This window comes from Cetorhinus maximus, chromosome 10, assembly GCF_964194155.1.
Source record: "Cetorhinus maximus chromosome 10, sCetMax3.hap1.1, whole genome shotgun sequence".
NCBI lineage: Eukaryota > Metazoa > Chordata > Chondrichthyes > Lamniformes > Cetorhinidae > Cetorhinus > Cetorhinus maximus.
The window spans coordinates 129,836,981-129,861,804 of NC_135888.1; the positions used below are offsets into that span (position 1 = coordinate 129,836,981).

At 49.6% G+C, this 24,824-nt stretch overlaps 2 protein-coding genes across 3 annotated transcripts in view; both read left to right on the plus strand.

Annotated features, from left to right (window-relative positions):
* The window catches only part of hdac3 (histone deacetylase 3), a 177,004-nt gene that overhangs the window by 52,928 nt on the left and 99,252 nt on the right, over positions 1-24,824 (plus strand). The window lies entirely within an intron of this gene.
* The window catches only part of LOC144686018 (F-BAR and double SH3 domains protein 2-like), a 78,706-nt gene that overhangs the window by 17,628 nt on the left and 36,254 nt on the right, over positions 1-24,824 (plus strand). For both annotated transcript variants that reach the window (XM_078551139.1, XM_078551141.1), the window contains exons 4-6: positions 13,864-13,937; positions 20,129-20,273; positions 23,713-23,849. In XM_078551139.1, the coding sequence (XP_078407265.1) occupies positions 13,864-13,937; positions 20,129-20,273; positions 23,713-23,849 (356 nt within the window). The remainder of the gene's footprint in view (positions 1-13,863; positions 13,938-20,128; positions 20,274-23,712; positions 23,850-24,824) is intronic.

Genomic DNA, 24,824 nt, shown 5'->3' on the forward strand with positions numbered 1-24,824 from the left:
CACAGTTTAAAAATAAGGGGTTTCGCATTTAAGACAGAGGAGGAGAATATTTTTCTCTGAGGGTTTTGAATCTTTGGAACTCTCTTTCCCAAAGATCGGTAGAGTCAGGGTCATTGAATATTTTTAAGGCTGAAGTAGGTAGATTCTCAACTAACAAGGGAGTCAAAGGTTATCAGGGGTAGGCGGAAAGTGGAGTGGAGCCCACAAGCAGATCAGCCATGATCTTAGTGAATTTCGGAGCAGGTTCAAGGGGGCGGAATGGCTACTTCCGCTCCTAACTCGTATGTTCTATTCTTGATTGTAACTCATTCATCATTAATTTATGTCTCAAGTGGGTTTTGAAAACCACTTTTTCACACAATAGAACTTCCTCACACACTAATGCTCTAGACGCTGGTATGGTAGGTGTGCTCTGCTTTGGCTCTTTGTCTGCTGATGTTTCATCCATTGGCAGTTTCTGTCGATGGTGGATTGCCATTGCCTTGCACTATAGATACTAGCTCAATTAATACACTTAAATCCGAGGTCAATGGATTCTTGCTAACCGAGGACATTCAGGGATATGGAGCCAAAGCAGACGATGGAGTTAGAATAGAGATCAACCATGATCTCACTGAATGGTGGAGCAATGCTCGGGACTGAGTGGCCTCCTCCTGTTCCTTTCACTCAAAGGAGCTGTTCACACAGGGCATGGAGATCGGTACTTAACCCTTGTGGTCATTCTTAGCCCATTTGTGGGAGATTTCACACAGATTTGTATCTCAGCCAAGCCTATTTTCATCCTCTTATTGCCCGCTGTCTCCAGCAGAATGTCCCGGGCAGAGCCCCTGGTTGATGATGTGCTCCTTCTTGCTGATTCAGCATGCAGCCTCCCTCCTGTTCCACAATCGGCTGGCTTTACTTAGCCCGGGAATGGGGCTGCTGTCACTCTGCTGCATGTGGTTCAGTCCACACTAGGGAAAATGGAGGATATCAGGAGCCGTTCTCTCCCACCTTGATGTTCAGTGATTGTAACCTCACCGTCTGCATTACACTCCATGTTATACTCTCTCAATGCTGTCTAGTTGTCTGCCACCCTCAGTACCTCCTGCTTGCTCCTTGGTGCTCTCTCGATTTCTCACTTTTGTTTGCTGTTTTGGTTTAAACAAGGGTTTCCTGCCCTCCATTAAACCCAGCTCCTACCCAGAGCTTCAGCAGTTTTAGATGCGCTTGAGGAGATTCCAGACGAATTCAAACAGAAACCAGCAACGGGAACAAACGACCTGTTTGTCCTTCTGACGGATGTTGCAGAATTTGTTTCCTAAAATCTCTGCTGTGATGAGAATTTCTTTCAGCTGACGGGACATGAGGGGCTATCGGATCAGATGACCTTGCCAAACTGGGTCATGCAGCTCCACGTTTTGTATCGGTGAAATATTACACCACAGGGGGCCGTTCAGCCCATCATGTGTGTGCCAGCTCTTTGAAGAGCCATCCAATTAGCCCCTCTCCTGCTGCCCTTTCCCCGTAGCCCTGCACATTTTTCTTTTTCAAATATGCGTCCAATTCCCCTTTTGAAAGTTATTGTTGATTTTGCTTCCCATGCCCTTTCAGGCAGAATATTCTAGATCATCATAACTCACTGCATTAAAAAAATCTCCTCGTTTCTGCTCTCTTTTTTTAACCAATTATCTTAAACCTGTTTCCTCTGGTTTCCAACGCTGCTGATAGTGGAAGCAGTTGTTCCTTATTTATGCTATCAAAGCTCTTCATAATTCTGAATACCTCCATTAAATCTCCCCTTAACCTTCACTGCTGTGAGGAGCATAACTCCAGTCTTTCTGCGTAACTGAAGCCGCCCTCGACTCCGGTACTATTTGATTGGGTTGTCTATAATCACAGCATCACAGAATCTTGACAGTGCAGAAGGAGGCCATTCAGCCCATTGAGTCTGCACTGGCTCTCTGAAAGAGCATTCCACCTAGACCCACTCCCCTGCCTTTATCCCCGTAACCTTGCACGTTCTCTCTTTTCAGGTAGGAATCCAATTCCCTTTTGAATACCTCGAGCAAACCTACCTCCACCACCCTTTCAGGAAGTTTGTTCCAGATTCCAACCACCCTCTGGGTGAAAAAATTTTTCCTCACATCACATTTACTCTGTTTGCCAATTATTTTGAATCGGTGCCCTTTAGTTCTTGATGTTCTCTTGAGTGGGAACAGTTTCTCACTATTTACCCTGTCCATACCCCTCAAGGTCTTGAATACCTCTGTCAAGTCTCCTCTCAATCTTCTTTTCTGCAAGGAAAACAGTCCCAACCTCTCCAATCTATCCTCACAGCTACAGTTCTTCATCCTGGGAATCATTCTTGTGAATCTCCTCTGTACTCTCTCCAATGCCTTCACATCCTTCCTCAAGCAAGGCACCCAGTACTGGACGCAGTACTCCAGATGAGACCTAACTAGTGTCTTATACAAGTTCAACATGACCACCTTACTCTTGTACTCAATGCCCCTATTAATAAAGCCTAAGATACTCTGGGCAGAATTATCAGGGTGACGTCGGGCGCATCACCGCGCGCCATTGCGATATTTCGTTGGGCGGGTGCGCGATGAAGTGCGATGCACACCCGCCATTAATTAACGGGTTAGTTAATTCGGCAATCGACGCTGATTTTCAGGCGCCCGTGCGATCTTCGGCTTGGCGCACGGGCGCAATGGATGGGCGGGTAAGTGACTTTTTAATAAAACTCATCGACGGGTGGGATATGAGGGCTCAGTGGGGTTGTCAATCTGGTCTGTGGAGTATTTATTGGAGAAAGGTTTTTAAACTTGCCTGTGTGATCTGTAGCAGTTCAGAATGAATTCCTGCAGCTTTCTGTGTACTTCAGGTCAGCACTCTGCAGTCAGAAATCTTTATCGGGTCTGCAGCTTTCCGGAGGCCTCCCTTTAGCCTGGGTATGGATTCTGACATGTCCACTGGAGGCAGCTCCTCTGAGGAGGAAGGGAGGGCTAGAATGAGGAGGAGGCCAGGAGAGCACATTCAGCCTCTAGGGGAGCCACCTTTGGGAGTACTGGCCCAGGCACAAGGGGCGCGGGGCCAAGAGGTAGTCCAAGGTGGAAGGGGCTGTAGAAGACGCCACTATCCTGCTGCCAGGGTATACAGGCGGAGGAGCAGCTACCTCAATATGTCTGAGGTGCAGTGCCGAAGGAGGCTCCGGCTGTCAAGGAAGACAGTCAACTATATCTGTCAGATGATTGACCCTGAGATCTCCCCTAACTGTGTGGGTGGACACCCCATGCCAGCAGCTCTGAAGGTCACAGTTGCCCTCAACTTCTATGCCTCTGGCTCCTTCCAGGTCTTGGTGGGTGAGCTTTACGGTGTCTCCCAATCAGCTGTCCACACTTGTGTCAAGCAGGTTACAGATGCTCTGTTCAGACGGGCATTGACCTTCATCCACTCCCGCTGGGACCAGGCAAGTCAGACAGAGTGAGCCAGAGGCTTCACGGCCATTGCGTGCTTCCCCCGTGTCCAGGGTGCTATAGACTGTACACATGTGACCATCAAGGCGCCAGCAGGAGAGCCCGGTGCCTTCGTCAACAGGAAGGGTTTCCACTCCATGAACATGCAGATAGTGTGTGATCACAGGATGCTGATTCTACAAGTCTGTGCAAGGTACCCAGGCAGCTCCCACGACGCCTACATCCTCAGACACTCCCAGGTGCCGGGGCTCTTCAGTGCTCCAGCCCGACTGGATGGATGGCTGCTGGGTGACGAGGGCTATCCCCTCAGAAGGTGGCTCTTGACGCCTCTCCGCCATCCAATATCAGAAGCTGAGCAGCGGTACAATAGATGCACATCCGATGCCTAGACTGCTCAGGGGGCACACTCCAGTACCCCCCAGATTGTGTCCCGGTGATAGTGGTTGTATGCTGCGCTCTCCACAATCTTGCGCTGGAAATGGAGGACGCAGTGGATGATGAAGATGTTGAAGCAGTGGATGCAGCTGCACACGATGACTCCAGCATTGATTCGGAGGATGAGGAGGCACAGGGCAATGATGAGGGGCTGAACGCTGACCCAGGACTACACCAAGGAGGCAGGGACACCCAGGAGACTTTAATCCAACGAACCTTCAGCTAGCTCCACACAAATGGATCAGGAGGACCAGCTTTGCCTGGCACTTCCATACTCGGCACTTCAGTGCTACATCTGCCACTTCATAAGCTGCAACTAAGGGCTTTGGACATAAACCACAATGTCTACTCAAACACTCATGGCATGTCTATAAAACATACAAATGCAACACAAAGGACCCACCCTCCGCCATGGTAACACATGTGGATTTAATTTCATCCATGATATGGTGCAACAAAATGAAAGCAAAACATTTTTACAACAGCAATAAATAATAATTCCCTAATCTAGGGCCAACATAAAAGCACCAGTGACAAACCCGTGGTGTACCTAAGGTGACTTATGCTTTTGTTTATGGGAGCTACATCTTGGTGCCGCCCCATCGCTCGGAGTGGCACTGAGACAGCCTGCTGACTCTGCTGTCCTGCTGGCCTCGATGACCTTGGCAATCGTCCTCTGGCCCGTGGAGCCTGTGCTGGCCCTGCCTGGGAGGGAGTGGCCAGTTCCACATCTGGCATCTCCCCAGTCATCGCAGCCTCAACGGATGCAATGTAATTTTTTTTTTATTGAAGCAGCATTATTGAAGATTTCAGTTCAATACAGAATTTACATGTTTGCTATTGCATAGTAAGTTTGACATACTTGAATACATGTAATGCAAAGCACAAAATATTTCTGCCTTAAACAACCAAGTCCATCATAGAGGTTGCATTAAGGTACATGCATCATAATGATAATCAACAGTTCTGTTAAACTAAATAAAACTAAAAGAAAAATTGCAACAAAATGTTTTAAATACATCTACAGGTTTCAATAGGAAATCATGATGTGAATGCAAGTGACGATATGTTAAACTTTGCAACAAATGTTCAAACATGATTGTTTCTTTGTATTCGTACTGCAATATTACATTGGCAGAAGGGTGGAGGAACTGGTGCCCTCACCCGGAGCGCCCTGAGAGGAGCTCGCAGCGACAACAGGCAGCTGCTGCACCGATGTGAGGTCTCCTCGGACCTCCATGCTCACCCTAGATGGATGGGCACCGAGCTGGGAAACTTGGTGCCCAGACCATCTCCCACATTGCCAATAACAAGCTGTGGCCACTAGCGCTGTGAGGGCTTGCAGGTCCGAGTGTATCCCCAGGAGAAGCTGCTTGTTCTCCTGGGAGCTCCTCTCCAGGAGAGTCGCCACTCTCTCATGCTCCACGTGGACTCCTCCACCACGGACACCAAGCGAAGCACAGCCTCATGTATCTCACCCAGATGCTCCCGCACACCTGGCCGCATTTCCTGCAGCTGCTGCATCGCGGACAACTCCAGAGGCTATCATCAGGCACCAACTCAGCATGTACCTGGTCCCCTGCAGTTCTCCGGCTCCTGGCGCCATCGGCATTCTCTGACTCTACCATCTCCTCCAGCAATTGTGAAGTGCCCTCTCCACTGTGCCCCGGGACACTAGCCGATGTTGCAATTCCCACCGATGTGCTAGTCTCTGTGCTGGAGCCTGCCTCGCTGAAATGGTGTGATGCAGGTGACAGTTCATGGCCCTCAGGTGTGAGAGGGAGCATCTGTAATGGAGCCTGGTCACCAGCCTCTGATGATGCTGAAAATAACAACAAGGACAGTGGATCAGTTAGCGTCCACATAATGACACACTTCATCCTTTACCCCCTGGCTCATTCTGCGCTCAACCTTCCAGAACCTAAGGAGACGAACATTGGTGGGGTGGCAAATAGTCAGGAGGAGGCCCAAACATTACAGGAGGATACAGACTGGCTGGTCATGTGGCCTAAGGAATGCCAAATGGAATGTTATGTGGATAAGTGTGAGGTGATGCTTGGGCAGGTACAGGAATACACGAGGAATGGTAGGACTGTGGAAAGTAAGGAAGATCAGAGGGACCTTGCTGGGCATGTCGATAGGCCCATTAAGGTAGCGGGACAGGTACATAAGGCGTTTAAGAAGGTAAATGCCATACTTGCCTTTATTAGCCGAGGAATAGAATGTAGGAGCAGGGAGGTCATGTTGCAAGTGCAGGAAATGCTGCTGAGGCCACAGCTATAGTTCTGCGTGCAGTTGTGATCAGTGCTTCATGGGAGGGATGTGATTGGAATGGAGAGAGTTTAGAGGTCACTGACCAGGATGCATGCTGGGCGGGAGAGTTGGAGTTATGAGGACACATAGCATAGACTGGGGATATTTGCCGTGGAGCACAGGAGGTTGAGAGGTAACATTATTGAGCTTCATAACATTATGAGGGGCATAGATAGGGTGGACAGAAAGCAATGTTTCCCCTTGGCGGAGGGATGACTAACCTGGTGGCATTGATTTAAGGTAAGGGGCATGGGGTTGACAGGTGAGGTGATGAGGAACTTTTGCACACAGTAATGTGGGACGCACTGCCTGAAAGGGTGGTGGAGGCAGAAACCCTCCTAACATGTAATAAGTATTTGGATGTGTAGTAGCGATGCCATGGCAAACAAGACCATGGGCATAGTGGTCAGGAATGGGATAAGGCGACTTTGGAAGGCGCTAGACACGTGCATCTTCGAGGGACCGAGGGACCGAGGGACCTCTGTCTATAACCCATACCTCTGACTCTAACGGTCTGTGAATGGGCAGTGTTGCTACTTTAACAATTCCAACAATCATCAGTGCTATGGATGGTGGGAAGACAGAGCGGATGTGACTTTGGACCTCAAATACCTGGCCGCTCCACCCCAGCCTCACTGACACCTGTGGACCTGGGCGCATGGCGTCTTTCAAGCTCCAGGGTCTCCTGCTCAAAATGGCTCAATATCACCAACTGGGCCTGGCCAACTCCAGTGCGCAAACGCTCAGAGGCATTGTGCGCATTTTTCTCCTGCAAAACAGAAAAGACCATTCATTGGGGCTAATAGCACATGTACTCTGCAGGCGCACACTGCACCCCAACCACAGTGGCCCACCTGAGGCCTCCAGTGCCTCTTCTCCACGCTACTGCTGATTGGTCACAAAAATATAGTATGACTGCTCTGAACCACCACCGCCTCCCCCCCCCCTCCCTCCCCCACCCGCCCAACGTCCTTGGACACATTTTGCGTCCATCACTTTCAGAAACACACGGTCTTAGCTCCCATGGCAAGGAGGCACAAGTAGGTGCGGTGCCGAGGGCAGCAGATGGCTCTTGGCCATAAGACCTTGAGGCTCCCCTTCCACCATCTCATCACTGTCAGTAAGACATGTGTTGGAGTTCTGAGTATGTGCCTAGCTGCATCTCCTGCAGGTTGCCCCCAGACTAGTCATGTGCGACTAAGACCAACACATGGTGCGGGGAGAACCCATCTTCTCATGAACCACTCAGGCTGATCTAAGCGTGGACACTATCTGCTTGCCCACCCAACGTGCGCCAAATGCCCAACATGAGTCAATGCAGTCACGACAGTAAGACTTGGGGAGGGGAGGGGGGCATTCAAAGGCTAAGGCTACCTGCTGGGTTAAATGCCCAATGCCAACATGGTACTCGCCCTTCCAGAGCGCAACAAATCATTGAAGCGGTTATGGCACTGGATCCAGGTGCTCCGCACCACGTCACGGGAGCTCACCACCTCCGCCACCTCCTCCCAGGCACACTTCATCATCTTGGTGGGGGGCCTCCTCCTCCCATCCTGGGGAAACAGCACCTCCCACCGTGCTGCCACCTCCTCCACAAGGGTGACAAGGCAATCATCAGAAAAGCGAGGGGCACATTGGCCCCCCCACTGGCCTGACCTGCTCCTGGGACACAGCCTGCAGCCTGCCCTCCTCCTCTGGCCTTCCCTCAACATTGGCCTGCTGTGCAGACCCCCTGTGGTGCCACCTGTAGCTGGCCATGGTGAACAGCCTATAGGAGGCTGCCAGGCCTGTTTTTAAACAGTCTGCCGGGTCGCCACTGAACCCGGAGGTCTGTACACGCCCACCGCAAACTTCAGTCTCCCGCTCTCCACGGGATTCAGAAATGTGCTGGGCGCGCAAAATGGCGGCGCGGCCCCGATCGCAGATGGCTATCGGATCCGCAGCCACCCGCGTCAGCACCTGCTCCGCCCACCCGCCAAACGGAAAGTTTTGGCCTATGTGCTTTATTAACTTGCCTCTCAACATGCCCTGCCATCTTCAATTACCTACGTACATACACGTCGAGGTCCCTCTGTTCCTGCACCTCCTTTAGAGGCTCTCCCTTTGTTTTATACCGTCTCACCATATCTTTCCTGCCAAAACGAATCACCTGACACTTCTCTGCATTCAACTTCATCTGCCACTTGTCTGCCCGACCCACCAACATGTCTATGTCCTTTTGAATTCAAGACTATCCTCATCACAGTTGACAACATTTCCAATCTTCACATCATCTGCAAATTTTGAAATCATGCCCTGCACACTACAGCCTAGGTCATTAATATATATCAGGAAGAGCAAGGGTCCCAACACTGACCCCTGGGGTACTCCACTACAAACATTCCTCCAATCTGAAAGACAATCATTTATCACTACTCTCTGTTTCCTGTCAATCAGCCAATTTCTTATCCAAGTGCCTACTTTCTCTTTTATTCCATGTCCTGGAATTTTGCCCACAAGTCTGTTGTGTGGCACTGTATCAAATGCCTTTTGAAAATCCATATACACCACAACAACAGTGTTTCCTTTATCAACCTTCTCTGTTACCTCCTCAAAAATATATATTGTGGGCCAGGGACACAAGAACAGGAGTACGCCATTAGACATTCAGACAGGAATAGGTTTGAAGGAGGGGTAAGGAATAAGAGTGGGGCTCGGAATGGGAGAGAGATGGGAAAGGGGTTGGAATGAGGGAGGAGGTAGGGAAAGGGGTTTGGAATGGAGGAGGGGATGGGAGGTGGGTTTGGGGTTGGGGGGGGAGACAGGAAGGGGTGGAAGTGGAGGAGGGGACAAATGGGAGGGTCTTCTCAGGCTGGGACTGGGGATCTGTTTTCCTGCCTCTTGTGATTCCTGCTGCATTTGGTCCTGTTTTTTTTGCCTTGAAGTGAGCAATTGGAGTTTCATTCTCAGGATTCCTGGCTTGAGAGATCTGCAGAATGGACTTGGCTTCGCTCTCACTGTGAGGTCGGTTTATGTGACCCTCTGTATCTCCTCGGTATGCAGTAATGGCACACAGTATATGGACTTGGAACTCTGCCACAACCTCCTCTTAAATAATGGGTGCCTTCTGAGTTGTGTTGAATCTAAATGGAACTTCTTTGTGGTTGAAGAAGGGAAAAGTCAGCTCCTGATCATTATCCAGTCAGCACATTGGAAAATTTGTGTGCCCTTAATGGTGTATTTTTAACCTTGGGACACGGTCGTCACTACATGAGCTGCACTTCATTAAGTGTCTCTCCATCATTGCAAAAAATCCGATAAGCTTTGTTGATACTGAGTACGGGTGACGTAACCTCTTTGTTCACTTATGCTTGCCCAGTCTAAAGGAAGTTGTTGAGTAATTAAGCTTTTGACTCTTGGCAACTGGCCAGAAACTGAATAATCCAACAATGCCTCCTTCGAAATCATACGTCAGTGGTTATTAATACGGCCAAAGGCAGGCTTTGAAATTATGAAGGGTCTTGAGGGGTTGGGCACAGAAGAAGATGTTTCTGTTTGAGGGAGAAACCAAAACTATAGGAGCATAAATATAAAGCAGTCAGTAATACATCCAATAGGGAATTCAGGAGAAACTTCTTTACCTAGGGAATGGTGAGAATGCGGAACCCACTACCACAAGGAGTGGTGGAGGCAATTAGCAAAGATGTGTTTACGGGGACGCTGAATAAACACACCAGGGAGACAGGAATAGAAGGATATGCTGGAATACACTGCTTAAGAGTGTGATGGAGGCAGATTTAATTGTGACTTTCAAAAGTGAGTTGGATAGTTACTTGAAGAGAGAAAAGTTTCAGGGCTACGAAGAAAAGGGTGGGTGAGTGGGACTAGCTGAGTTGTTCTTGCAGGGAACCAGCATGGTCACGATGGGCTGAATGGCCTCCTTCTGTGCTGTAACCGTTCTATGATTGGGACTGGGACTGTTCAACCACCTGTGTTCACAAAGTATTTGTTCTTGTTCCCAGTTGCCGCTTGGGAAAGTGTTGGTGAGGTGGCTCCCCCAGAGTGGTTAGTACAGGTACCCTAAGACAGAGAGTCTTGCAGTAGGGGAAGGTGGTAAGTGCTGGCCTCCTGTGCAAACTTCTTGTGATGATACAAGCCCTTGAGGATTAGCTGCCAGCTCGTAGCCTTGCTATCCATAAGGAGACATGGGGCTAAGTTGGCACTGGTTCCAGTTGTTTCTTGTAGAGGGTTGAGGCCTGATTATGTGTGTCTCTAACTGGGCAGGGTAGGCTGCAGAAGGACACAGAACTAGGTTACCGACACTGGTTGGATGTATTGCTGGAGGCCTCATCATGTGACCTCCAATCATCTCTCTCCGTCAACCAGCTGTTCCTTCATCTCCAATATTTGTTATAATTAATGTTGGGGGAGACAGTGGTGTAGTGATAATGTCACTGGGCTAGTAATCGCAAAGATGCAGGCTAATGTTCTGGAGACATGGGTTCAAATCCCACCATGGCAGTTGGTGGAATTTAAATCTGGAATATAAAGTTAACCTCAAGAGTGGTGACATTGTTGTTTAAAAAAAAAACCCATCTGGATCACTAATGTCCTTTAGGGAAGGAAATCTGCCGTCCTTACCTGGTCTGGCCTGCATGTGACTGACAGCAGTGTCGCTGAAACTTAGCTGCCCTCTGAAATGGCTGAGCAAGGCATGCAAGGGCACTTAGGGATGGGTGGCAAATGCCAGAATTGCCCATATCCCATGAAAGGATAAAAAAAACGAAACAAAATATTTCACTGAAAATGCAAATAACACTAAAGCCCATATAATTTTTCTCCTGAGTCTCTATATCACAGCAAGGTCCTGGAGGTTAATCTTTAACTCTGGCAGGGCAATCCCGCAGTGTTGGTGAGCCCAAACAGGTCCCCACTTCCTCTCCAGGGATTCTATTGGCTTTGAAGTAGATTGAGTTTAATTACAAGTCATGGCCATGTGGGGTCAAAAACAATTTACAGCACTGTCAGAGGTCATTTGGCCCATTGTGCTGGTGCCGGCTCTTTGAAAGACCTTCCCTGTGAATTTTTCCCTTTCAAGTGTATATCTAATTCCCTGTTGAAAGTTTTATTTATGCTTTCATGGGATGTGGGTTTCACTGGCAAGACCAGCATTTGTTGCCCATCACTAATTGCCCTTGAACTGAGTGACTGACGAGGCCATTTCAGAGGGTATTTAAGAGTCAACCATGCTGCTGTGGATCTGGAGTCACACGCAGGCCAGATTCTCTCAGGGGCATTAGTGAATCAGATGGGTTTTTATGACAATGATAGTTTCATGGTCAACATTACTGAGACTAGGGCCTGAATTTTTCAGGCAGTGGGCAGGCTCGGTGGGAATGGGTGGGGGCAGTCGCAGAGCTGATCACTGCCCGCGATTGGCTCCGCACCGCCATTTTAAGCGGGTGGGCCAATTAAGGCCCACCCAGCGTATTACGCGAGCTGTAGAGCTCGGCGCTACCTGTGCGGCTGGGGGGGAGGAGGGAGAGTCGGGGCCAGCGCTTTTTCACGCATGCACGCGAAAGAGCGTTTCAATCTCCCCGAGGCACGGAGCTGCCTCAGGGAGATTGAATGGATTTTGAAATAATGAAATAAATGGTTCAAAAATTTATTTAAACATGTCACATGAGATGGGATATGTTTTTACATTTAGGAAAATTGTTTTATTCATTTAATAAAAGCTTTAGGAAGCCTCATCCCTCTTGAGGATGAGGTTTCCTAAAAAATGCGAAGGCCGCTTGGCCTTTTCACCTGCCCGCCAACCTTAAGGTTGGACGGGCAGCGTTAACAATTACATCAATTACCTCGTTAATGACCTTAATAGGCTGTTTACATATCAGCAGGCGCGCAACCAACTCCGCGCGCCCGTCAAGCGAAATATCACAGGACTGCGCGATGACATTGGGATGCACACCCAACGTCACTTTACACCTCGGCATGTCGGGCCCGTCCCCACACACCAACTGAAAAATCCTAGCTTTCAATTCCAGGTTTTATTAATTGAATTTAAACTCACTTCCGTGGGAGAATTGAACCTGTGACCCCAGAACATTAACCTGGCTGGATTACTAGCCCAGTGACATTACCATTCACGCCACCATCTCATCCTACTTATCTGCCCTTTCAGACATCGCATTTCAGAACACAACAACTGGCTGCGTTTATAAAAAAAAAAATTCTTCTCATCTTTCCCCAGATTTGTCCACATCTGTTGAATCTGAAGAAGTCACACGGACTTAAAACGTTAACTTTGTTCCTCTCTCCAGAAACGCTGCCAGACCTGCTGAGTTTACCAAGTGCTTTGTGTTTTTGATTTACATTTCCAGATCCGCTGGACGCTGTGTTAAATCTGTGTTTGTCCCCCCACCCCACCCCACCCCAGCAGCCAGACATCTCCTCCCGCCTCAGCCTCCCTGCGGCAGTCTGATATCACGGTTAACTATTACCAAGTGACCAGACAGACCACCTCCTGCAGGCCCCACTCTGAGCTCCGGTCGGGGGCGGGGGAGGGTTGGCGGGTGGCTGAGCTGCTGTTTGAACACCTGCACTGACTTCATCGTAGGTTTGTTGTTGAATTTAGTAAGGATGTGCAATGTGGGAGCGAGGAGTCAGGAGGAGGGTCAAGTTACAGAGTGTGAGAATCCAAATCCGTTCCTCTTGGCGTACAGCAGCCAAGCTCTGGGGGTGGCTGTAGCAACACTGCACATCAACAGAACGTGTTTTAGACAGCCTATGCTCCCCTCCAGTAGCGCCTTTGACATAGCAAAACATCGCAAGTTGCTTCACAGGAATTCTATCAAACAAAAACATGACATTGACCTTAATATTAAGGAAATATTGGGTCAGATGGCTAAACGTTTGGAAAAATTTGGTTGGGTTTTAAGCTGAGTCTGATAGGAGGAGAGAGAAAGAGAGAGAGAGAGAGAGAAAGAGAGAGAGAGAGAGAGAAAGAGAGGTGAAGAGGTTTCAGCCAAGGAATTCTGGAGCTCAGGGCCCAGGCAGCTGAAGGCACGGCCGCCAATGGTGGAGCGATTACAAACCTGGGATGCTCATGAGGCCAGAATTAGGAGTGTGCAGAGATCTCAGAGGGTTGTGGGGCTGGAGGAGATCACGGCGATGGGGAAGGAAGAGGTGTTGGAGGAGTTTGAAAACAAGGGCGAAATTTTAGGATCGAAGGGTTGCCAGACCCGAAACCAATGTAGGCGGGCGAGCACAGGGGCGATGGATGAATGGGACCTGGTGCGAGTCAGGACACGAAGAGCAGAGTTTTGGACCAATATAAATGCAAGTTGTTGTGTTTTTACGGAACTATCCCTGAGGAGGTGAAATGGGGGTACGGTCTGTGATAGAGTGGAGTATGGAAGGGAATGTCCTACACCATTTGAGTATCCAGGATGCGGCCTGCACTGGTGCCGGTGGTTCTTGAGTCACACTGCGATTTGGGCCTCTTCTCAAATTCTCAGGCATTGAAAGAGTGAAGTTCTGACTTTTCTAGATTGTTCTCTCGCTGTGCTTCGAGGCCTGATTGCGTGCCAGGGCCGAGCTCCCTTCTCAGTTATCAGTCGGACCATTCTCTCGCTGGCTTGCCTCATTATTGATGCTAACCTTTTACTTTCAGGCATTGCAGAGGTTGGCTGGACAGTTCTTGAAGAAAGACTGGAGTCGGGGAAAGCCAGATACAAGTGACAACAGGTGAATGTCTCAGCCAGAAGCTGCCTGTTCCTTTGGATAGATCCAGACTTTGTGTGATGGTATGGGGTCGGTGATAGGAGGTCAACAATCCATTGTACATTACTCAAAATTCCGCAACTCCCTTAGTGCTGCCCCTCCGACAGTCCAGCACTCCCTCAGCGCTGCCCCTCCGACAGTGCAGTGTTCCCTCAGTACTGCCCCACTGACAGGCCTGCCCCTCCGACAGTCCAGCACTCCCTCAGCGCTGCCCCTCCGACAGTGCAGTGTTCCCTCAGTACTGCCCCACTGACAGGCCTGCCCCTCCGACAGTCCAGCACTCCTTCAGTGCTGCCCCTCCAACAGTGCAGCGCTCTCTCAGTGCTGCCCCTCGGACAGTGCAGCGCTCTCTCAGTGCTGCCCCTCGGACAGTGCAGCGCTCTCTCAGTGCTGCCCCTCGGACAGTGCAGCGCTCTCTCAGTGCTGCCCCTCTGACCGTGCAGCGCTCTCTCAGTGCTGCCCCTCGGACAGTGCAGCGCTCTCTCAGCGTTGCCCCTCCAACAGTGCAGCACTCCCTCAGCGCTGCCCCTCCGACAGTGCAGCACTCTCTCAGCGCTGCCCCTCCGACAGTGCAGCGCTCCCTCAGCGCTGCCACTCCAACAGTGCAGCACTCCCTCAGCGCTGCCCCTCCGACAGTGCAGCGCTCCCTCAGTGCTGCCCCTCTGACCATGCAGCGCTCCCTCAGCGCTGCCCCTCTGACCGTGCAGCGCTCCCTCAGCGCTGCCCCTCTGACTGTGCAGCGCTCCCTCAGCGCTGCCCCTCTGACCGTGCAGCGCTCCCTCAGCGCTGCCCCTCTGACCGTGCAGCGCTCCCTCAGCGCTGCCCCTCCGACAGTGCAGCGCTCTCTCTCAGTGCTGTACTTGGAGTGTCAGCCTGGATGTTGTGCTCAAGTCTCTGGAGTGTCCCACAGAGCAGTTTGAAGCAGCAATTGTTTCATGTTAACTACATTGAGCAGCTGTTTGGTTGCAGTGGGGGAAATTTTCTGACCAAAGTCAGTGCGACTCAATATTTCTGTAACCTCAGACTGCGTAGAGGCCTTGTGGCTCAGTGGGTAGCTTTCCTGCCCCTGACCCAGAAGCTCTGTGTTCTCAAGGGTAATTAGGGATAGGCAACAAATGTTGGCCTAGTCAGCGACGTCCACATCCTATGAAAGAATAAAAGCAAGTCTCACTCCAGGAGTTTGTCCATGGAAGGAGTGTACACGATGTTTACTCAGCCTGCGAATCCATCCAGCACCCCCACAAAGGGGAAAAACAACGTGTGAAGGTACAAAACACACAAAACCTCAGAATGTGACATCCTCTCAGATCCTGTCTCATCTCTTGATTGTGGTCTGTCAGAGTCTTCAGTTGTTGGGCACTGAAAAAGAGATTGTGAGTGACCGGGCTTGACTTCACCACTCTGCTGCTCAGGCTAGTATTTTTTGAATATTCAATATTGAATTTTCAAATAGGATAGAAGGCAATAAAGTCACAAAAGTTTCAAAACTGCTCCTAATTATCTCTACACAACACTATCACAGTGTGCCTGCAACTTCCAGTATTAGATAGCTTACATCTATTCTCAGTATCGTAGGATACTTCCTTCCTGAATGTATATTCTGTGTTTGACCAATACTTTTGTATTTAAATACATTTCCCTTCTAACTTTATTCTAATTCTGGGCTCAATTCTGCCTTCTTCTGAAGAGTGTTTAGTCAATCTTGGGACAGTGTCGGGAATTGAGAAGAACAGGGCTGACCTTGTTTTATAAATCACCCCGACCTACCCACCTTCTTCCATATCCCTCACCCCCACCTACCCACCTTCTTCCATATCCCTCACCCCCACCTTCCATATCTTTCAACCCCACCTTCCATATCCCTCACCCCCACCTACCCACCTTCTTCCGTATCCCTCACCCCCACCGACCCATCTTCCATATCTCTCACCCCCACCTTCCATATCTCTCACCCCCACCTTCCATATCCCTCACCCTCACCTACCCACCTTCTTCCATATCCCTCATCCCCACCTACCCACCTTCCATATCTCTCACCCCCACCTTCCATATCCCTCACCCCCACCTACCCACCTTCCATATCCCTCACCACCACCTACCCACCTTCCATATCTCTCACCCCCACCTACCCACCTTCTTCCATATCCCTCACCACCACCTACCCACCTTCCATATCTCTCACCCCCACCTACCCACCTTCTTCCATATCTCTCACCCCCACCTACCCACCTTCTTCCATATCCCTCACCCCCACCTACCCACCTTCCGTATCTCTCACCCCCACCTACCCACCTTCCATATCCCTCACCACCACCTACCCACCTTCCATATCCCTCACCCCCACCTACCCACCTTCCATATCCCTCACCCCCAACTACCCACCTTCCATATCTCTCACCCCCAACTACCCACCTTCCATATCTCTCACCCCCACCTACCCACCTTCCATATCCCTCACCCCCACCTACCCACCTTCCATATTCCTCACCCCCACCTACCCACCTTCCATATCCCTCACCCCCAACTACCCACCTTCCATATCTCTCACCCCCACCTAACCACCTTCCATATCCCTCACCCCCACCTAACCACCTTCCATGTCCCTCACCCCCACCTACCCACCTTCCATATCCCTCACCCCCAACTACCCACCTTCCATATCCCTCACCCCCAACTACCCACCTTCCATATCTCTCACCTCCACCTACCCATCTTCCATATCCCTCACCCCCACCTACTCACCTTCCATATCTCTCACCCCCACCTGCCCACCTTCCATATCTCTCACCCCCACCTGCCCACCTTCTCCCCATATCCCTCATTCCTGCTGACCCAATTTCTCCCCATATCCCTCACCCCTACCTACCTACCTTCTCCCCATATCCCTCACTCCCACCTACCTACCTTCTCCCCGTATCCCTCAACCCCACCTCCACACCTTCTCCCATATGCCTCACTCCCACCTACCCACCTTCATCCATATACTTCAGATCGAGGTTTCTGTGCTCATTGCCTTTTCATGTCAGGTTTGTTTATAGACTGAATCCGTTAACTCTGTGCTACTCTCAGTAAAAAAAAAAAATGCCCGAGCGTTTTTGCAACACCAGGTTCATGGTCAGGAACCAGTGTCACAGTAACATTTTCTGTCCTTCATCATGAACCATTGGCTGACTTAATCAAATTAATGACCCTGCTGAGTTGAGCTGGTTCACAGGATGTGTGAGCAGGTTTGAGAGCAAACTGTTCCTGGTGATCAATTCAAAGGAACACAGTGGAGACGGTGAGTGAGTGATCTAGGTGTGGCCTCCCCCAAAATGTGATCCTTTGTGTGTGTTTCACAGTTTGTTCCCTTCTGAGTGAGCTGAGAATCCTGAGCTATTTGATTAACTGAAGCCAGTTGCTCCAGTATTCCAACTCTCCCTCCGAAGCCCATCCCTCCAGTACTCCAACTCTCCCTCCGAAGCCCATCCCTCCAGTACTCCAACTCTCCCTCCGAAGCCCATCCCTCCAGTACTCCAACTCTCCCTCCGAAGCCCATCCCTCCAGTACTCCAAACTTTCTGTCTGAAGCCCATCCCTCCAGCACCCAGACTGTCTCTCTGAAGCTCTCTCTCGCTGGTCTTTCTAATCAGCCCCAGGCCCTTGCAGATGAACTTGTCTGATATCTGTCCTCAAAGTCTCAAACGCCGCCTCAAAGTTAATGTTTAAAATATGTTTGAGCTCCTTTTATAGCTGTTTCCAGAACTAGCTGATCTTTCATGTAGAACATACAGGACAGAAAGAGGGCTTTTGGTCCATGCCAGTGCTTATCCTCCCACCCATCTTCCTTGAACAGAGGCCCCAACAATCCCCATCCACCACTACTCTCCTCCGTTTGGCTGAACTTGTTCTCACACTGAACAATTTCTCCTTTAACTCCTCTCACTTCCTCCAAATAAAAGGTGTGGCTATGGGTACCCGCATGGGCCCCAGCTATGCCTGTCTCTTTATGGGGTATGTGGAACATTCCTTGTTCCAGTCCTACTCCGGCCCCCTCCCACAACTCTTTCTCCGGTACATCGATGATTACTTCGGTGCTGCTTCATGCTCTCGTCGGGACCTGGAAAAATTTATTAATTTTGCTTCCAATCTCCACCCCTCCATCATCTTCACATGGTCCATCTCTGACACTTCTCTTCCCTTCCTTGACCTCTCTGTCTCAATTTCTGATGATAGACTGTCCACCAATATCCATTACAAGCCTACCGACTCCCACAGCTACCTCGACTACAGCTCCTCACACCCCGCTTCCTGTAAAGAGTCCATCCCATTCTCTCAGTTCCTTCGCGTCCGTCGCATCTGTTCTGATGACGCTACCTTCAAAAACAGCTCCTCTGACATGTCCTCCTTCTTCCTTAACCGAGGTTTTCCATCCACGGTCGTTGACAGGGCCCTCAACCGTGTCCGGCCCATATCCCGCGCATCCTCCCTCACGCCTTCTCCTCCTTCCCAGAAACATGATAGGGTCCCCCTTGTCCTCACTTATCACCCCACCAGCCTCCGCATTCAAAGGATCATCCTCCGCCATTTCCGCCAACTCCAGCATGATGCCACCACCAAACACATCTTCCCTTCACCCCCCTTGACGGCATTCCGTAGGGATCGTTCCCTCCGGGACACCCTGGTCCACTCCTCCATCACCCCCTACTCCTCAACCCCCACTTATGGCACCTCCCCATGCCCACGCAGAAGATGCAACACCTGCCCCTTCACTTCCTCTCTCCTCACCGTCCAAGGGCCCAAACACTCCTTTCAAGTGAAGCAGCATTTCACTTGCATTTCCCCTAACTTAGTCTACTGCATTCGTTGCTCCCAATGCGGTCTCCTCTACATTGGAGAGACCAAACGCAAACTGGGCGGCCGTTTTGCGGAACACCTGCGGTCTGTCCGCAAGAAAGACCCAAACCTCCCTGTCGCTTGCCATTTTAACACTCCACCCTGTTCTCTTGCTCACATGTCTGTCCTTGGCTTGCTGCATTGTTCCAGTGAAGCCCAACGCAAACTGGAGGAACAGCACCTCATCTTCCGACTAGGCACTTTACAGCCTTCTGGGCTGAATATTGAATTCAACAACTTTAGATCTTAAACCCCCCTCCCCCCATCCCCACCCCGTTTCTTTTCCCCCCCCCACCCGCCTTTTTTTTTCAATAATTTATATAGATTCTTCTTTCCCCACCTATTTCCATTATTTTTAAATCTAAAACTAAAACCTTTAGTCTTTCCACCCCACTAGAGCTGTACTTTGAATATCCTGTCTTGCATTCTTAATTAGCACTTTTCTCAGACAAAGACCACCACCTTCAACACCTCTTTGACCCTTTTGTCTCTGACATCTTTTGATTATCTGCTCACACCACACCCTCAATGTGTCTCTTCCCCCCCACCCACCTTAAACCAATTTATATTTCTCCCTTGTTGAAACTATGCTTCAGTTCTGCTGAAGGGCCATGAGGGCTCGAAACGTTGACTGATTTCTTCTCCGCCGATGCTGCCAGACTTGCTGAGTTTTTCCAGGTAATTCTGTTTTTATTTTGTTTTGGATTTCCAGCATCCGCAGTAGCTTTTAGCTTTTTGTTTTCATTTCACCCTCTATTCCTTTCTCTGTCATCTAACTTCTCCTTAAATGGAAAGATACTATTTGCCTCAACCACTCTCTATGGCAGTGAGTTCCACATTCTTACCACTCTCTGGTTAAAGAGGTTTCTCCTGAATTCTCTATTAGGTTTAACAGTGACCGTTTTATCTATATGGCCACCAGTTTTGGTCTTCCCTACATGTGGAAACATTGGGCTGAATTTTACCACGTGTTTCAGGACTCCCGACGTCAGGGTCCCAAGCCCGCACTTGCCGCCGCTGGGACTGATTCAGTGATTTTGTTGGAATATATGGGCGGCGGGTGGATTTCTGATGCTGCCAGCCCAATCGGGAGGCAGGCAGCATCAGCTCTACCACCGGGGGAGAGGTGGTCACTGCCGGTAAATCGAAATAAAATAGAAATCAGCCAGGGTCTCATTTAACACTGGAATGGGTTCGAGGGGCTGAGTGGCCTCCTCCTCTTTACATGACGTGTTTGAGGGGGATAAATGGCCTGTTGTTATGTTCCATATGTTTCCTAAGGACTACCTCAGCAGTCTGGCGTTCCACCATCGAAGCAACAATGCAGCTCGGGCTGGCGCGCACTACGGCCGCGGAGTATTACCGGACAGTCAACCTGGAGGCAGCAAAGACTGTGCGCTCAGCCAAGGACTTGAGGTTGAAGAAGGTGAGAAGCTTACCCGCTGGCTCTGATGAGCCTTCTGTCTCATTCTGCTCCAGGCGGCTGATGGACATCTTTAAGGCCGGAAGGTTTATTTTTCTGCTTGTAAAATGAGCCATTATCGATCCCTGTCTGTAACTGGCAGCACAAGGTAGAGGAAGGGGAGATGGTGGTGTGGTCGTAATGCCACTGGACTGGTAATCCAGAGCTCGGGCTAATACTCTGATGACACGGGGTCAAATCCCATCACGGCAACTGGTGGAATTTAAATTCAGTTAATAAATCTGGAATATAAAACTAGCCTCAGTAATGGTGACCATGAAATGATTGTTTTAAAAACTCAGTAATGCCCTTCAGGGAAGGAAATCTGCCATCCTTACCCGGTCTGGCCTACATGTGACTCCAGACCCACAGCAATGCGGTTGACTCTTAACTGCCCTCCGAAATGGCATGGCAAGCCACTCAGTTCAAGGGCAATTAGGGAACAATGCCCACATTCCATGAAAAGAATAAAAAAAAAGATATAATATATTTTTCTTTTCCCACCTATTTCCATTATTTTTAAATTTATTTCCACCCATTGTTTTATCTCCACCTTTAAGCCCATTTCGATCCCTTCCCCCCACCCCACCCCCACGAGGGCTATCTGCCACTTGCTCGTCCTGCTTTCTACCCTTAATGTCCACATTAGCACATTCTTTAGCTAATACCACCACCATCAACACCCTTTTGTCTATGACATCCTTGGCAATCTTTTCTTTGCCTCCACCTATCACTGGCCCTCTATCCAGCTCTACCTGTCCCACCCCCCTCAACCAGCTTATATTTCACCTCATTTCTATATTTCCTTAGTTCAGATGAAGAGTCATACGGACTCGAAACGTTAACTGTGCTCCTCTCCGCAGATGCTGTCAGGCCTGCTGAGTTTTTCTGACAATTTTTGTTTTTGTTTCGGATTTCCAGCATCCGCGGTATTTTGCTTTTATTAAAAAAGATGATTGACATTGAACCATCTCAGTTTTTAGTGTGATTGGCAGCCATTCAGGCCATCATGTCTGCACTGATTCTTTGCAAGAGCAACCCCTGAACTCATCCCACTGCCTCACTCTCTCCCCCTAGCCCTGTATCAACCCCAATCTAATCCCACTGCCCCACTCTCTCCCCAGAGCCCTGTATCAATCCCAATCTAATCTCACTGCCCCACTCTCTCCTCATAGCCCTGTAACAATCCCAAACTAATCCCACTGCCCCACTCTCTCCCCAGAGCCCTGTAACAATCCCAAACTAATCTCACTGCCCCACTCTCTCCCCATAGCCCTGTATCAATCCCAATCTAATCCCGCTGCCCCACTCTCTCCCCATAGCCCTGTATCAATCCCCAAACTAATCTCTCTGCCCCGCTCTCTCCCCATAGCCCTGTATCAATCCCCAACTAATCTCACTGCCCCGCTCTCTCCCCATAGCCCTGTATCAATCCCAATCTAATCCCACTGCCCCGCTCTCTCCCCATAGCCCTGTATCAATCCCAATCTAATTGCACTGCCCCACTCTCTCCCCAGAGCCCTGTATCAATCCCAATCTAATCCCACTGCCCCGCTCTCTCCCAATAGCCCTGTATCAATCCCAATCTAATCCTACTGCCCCACTCTCTCCCCATAGCCCTGTATCAATCCCAAACTAATTCCACTGCCCCACTCTCTCCCCACAGCCCTGTATCAATCCCAAACTAATTCCACTGCCCCACTCTCTCCCCACAGCCCTGTATCAACCCCAGTCTAATCCCATTGTCCCACTCTCTCCCCATAGCTCTGTATCAATCCCAAACTAATTCCACTGCCCTACTCTCTTCCCACAGCCCTGTATCAATCCCAAACTAATTCCAATGCTCCACTCTCTCCCCACAGCCCTGTATCAACCCCAGTCTAATCCCATTGCCCAACTCTTTCCCCATAACCCTGTATCAATCCCAAAACTAACCCCACTGTATCACTATCTGTTAACAGTCACACATAATCACAAACCAATCCCACTGTTTTGCCCCATTCCAAGCATTGTATGTTTCTCTACTGTTGAATGATTTGAGTCTTTGTTTATACACACACATAATGCCATCAAACCCCTATGTCTCTGATTACCAACAAACAAGGGAATTCAGTGACTCTCACACATCAAGGGTAAGCGTGTGTTACCATCCCTGTAGAGACCAATAACCTGAAAAGAAAGTTATATCCAAACAACTCCAACAAAAGAAATGGATGGACATGTTTAAAACTTTTATTGTAACCATCAAACCCAACATCAACATAAAATTAAGCTTCATTAACAGACAAATGGTATTTCACTCAAAGATGAACTTCACTTTAAATAGTCAATCCCACAAAGATACACCACACCACAAAATTACAAGCACTCACATCACTCCCTACATAAATGTGGCACCACATGCAATCTCAGTCTTTCCGACTCTGCCTCTGGTACATAGGATCTTTCACTTATCGCACTCAACGTATTTGGCCCTTGAGTCGCTTTCACCAGCACCCATATTCTATCTGAGATCCCCGCCCAGATACGATTAACAGCAGCAAGGCACAGGTCTACGAACCTCTCTCTCACTCACTCAGATCACATCAGCCCTAATGGTGTAGCTTTCCAGAGTTCGTTTTCAACCAACCAACAAACACCCAATTCACAGTCTGATCCTCTGAAACTAACGCCAAGCTCTTTCGTATGCCTGAGCTATTCACACCGCATTTAGGATTCAGTTCCTTTGAGCCTGCTCGTCCATTGCTCCTGCAAGAGCTCCTAGAGTGCTATTTCTCTCTTACTGCCAAATAGAAAACTGACCTTTTTGTAGAGAGCTTTGCTTGCTTCTTGTTACATGAATACTGCTGAACGTAAACTATAACAACTAAAAACCCCAATTAGTTTCTGTCTGTCCTTTTTCTTTATCTTTCACCCCCCCCATAGTAACCTCAACCAGAGTCTAACTTATCAGGATGACCTGATCACCACCAGGAATTCCAATTACCCCACTTTCCAAAAGTCTCACTATTTTCACTTTGGATTTAAGGGGATATCTCACAAATACAAGCTTTCCGGCAAGTTCAGAGTTCGTCACAACCATTGTAGTAATTTGCTGCTCTGTCTCTGAGCTTTAGTTGGGGTCAGCAGCAACATATGGACACATACCAAGTGTGTGGAGCTGAGAGTGAAATCCCCCCTGTCTAGTTTTAGCTGTTTAAGTGTGGAAAGTATTCCTCGTTGTTCATGCAGTCTGCTGACCTTGCTCTCTTCTGTCTGTGCTTAGGACTCTTTCTAACCACAGACCCTGGCAGGTCTCAAACCTACTACGCCCTAGCCTATCTCTCCCAAACCCACCAATGCAGTACTGTTCACTGGAATAGAGTGGGACTGACCTATGCCCTTTCTGTGGTTTGTTTGGCAGTGCTCGGAACAGCTGGTTAGGATTCAGTCTGAGCTGATTGAGGCTGTGAAGGAGGTGAATAAAGCAAAGAAGAAATATTGGCAGATGCAGCGGATTGCTGAGATCGCCAGGGAGAAAGCGGCTGAAGCTGAGGCCAAGTAAGGAATGCAACGTGGAGTCAGGCATGGGAACTGTAGGAGGTTGAATGTCACCATGGGTGGTTGGAGATGAAGGGGGGGCGGGGTGCGGTTTGTCTGAGTAATATTTCCAGATTCCTGTTATGTTTAATTTTCTCCAAATTTCCTTCAGCCCAACTACCTACCCCACCGATTGCGCTGTTTGTCACTGGGGTACGGGTTCCACACGCACTGACTCTCACTGGGGTACGGGTTCCACACGCACTGACTCTCACTGGGGTACGGGTTCCACACACACTGACTCTCACTGGAGTACAGATTCCACACACACTGACTCTCACTGGGGTATGTGTTCCACACACACTGACTCTCACTGAAGTAAGAGTTCCACACACACTGCCTCTCACTGGGGTAAGGGTTCCACACACACTGACTCTCACTGGGGTACGGGTTCCACACACACTGCCTCTCACTGGGGTAAGGGTTCCACACACACTGACTCTCACTGGGGTAAGAGTTCCACACACACTGCCTCTCACTGGGGTAAGGGTTCCACAAACACTGACTCTCACTGGGGTACGGGTTCCACACACACTGACTCTCACTGGGGTACGGGTTCCACAGGCACTGACTCTCACTCGGGTACGTGTTCCACAGGCACTGACTCTCACTCGGGTACGGGTTCCACACATACTGACTCTCACTGGGGCAAGGGTTCCACAGGCACTGACTCTCACTGGGGTACGGGTTCCACACACACTGACTCTCACTGGGGTACGGGTTCCATAGGCACTGACTTTCACTGGGGTAAGGGCTCCACACACACTGACTCTCACCGGGGTATGGGTTCCACACACACTGACTCTCACTGGGGTACGGGTTCCACACACACTGACTCTCACTGGGTAACGGGTTCCACACACACTGACTCCCACTGGGGTACGGGTTCCACACACACTGACTCTCACTGGGGTACGAGTTACACACACACTGACT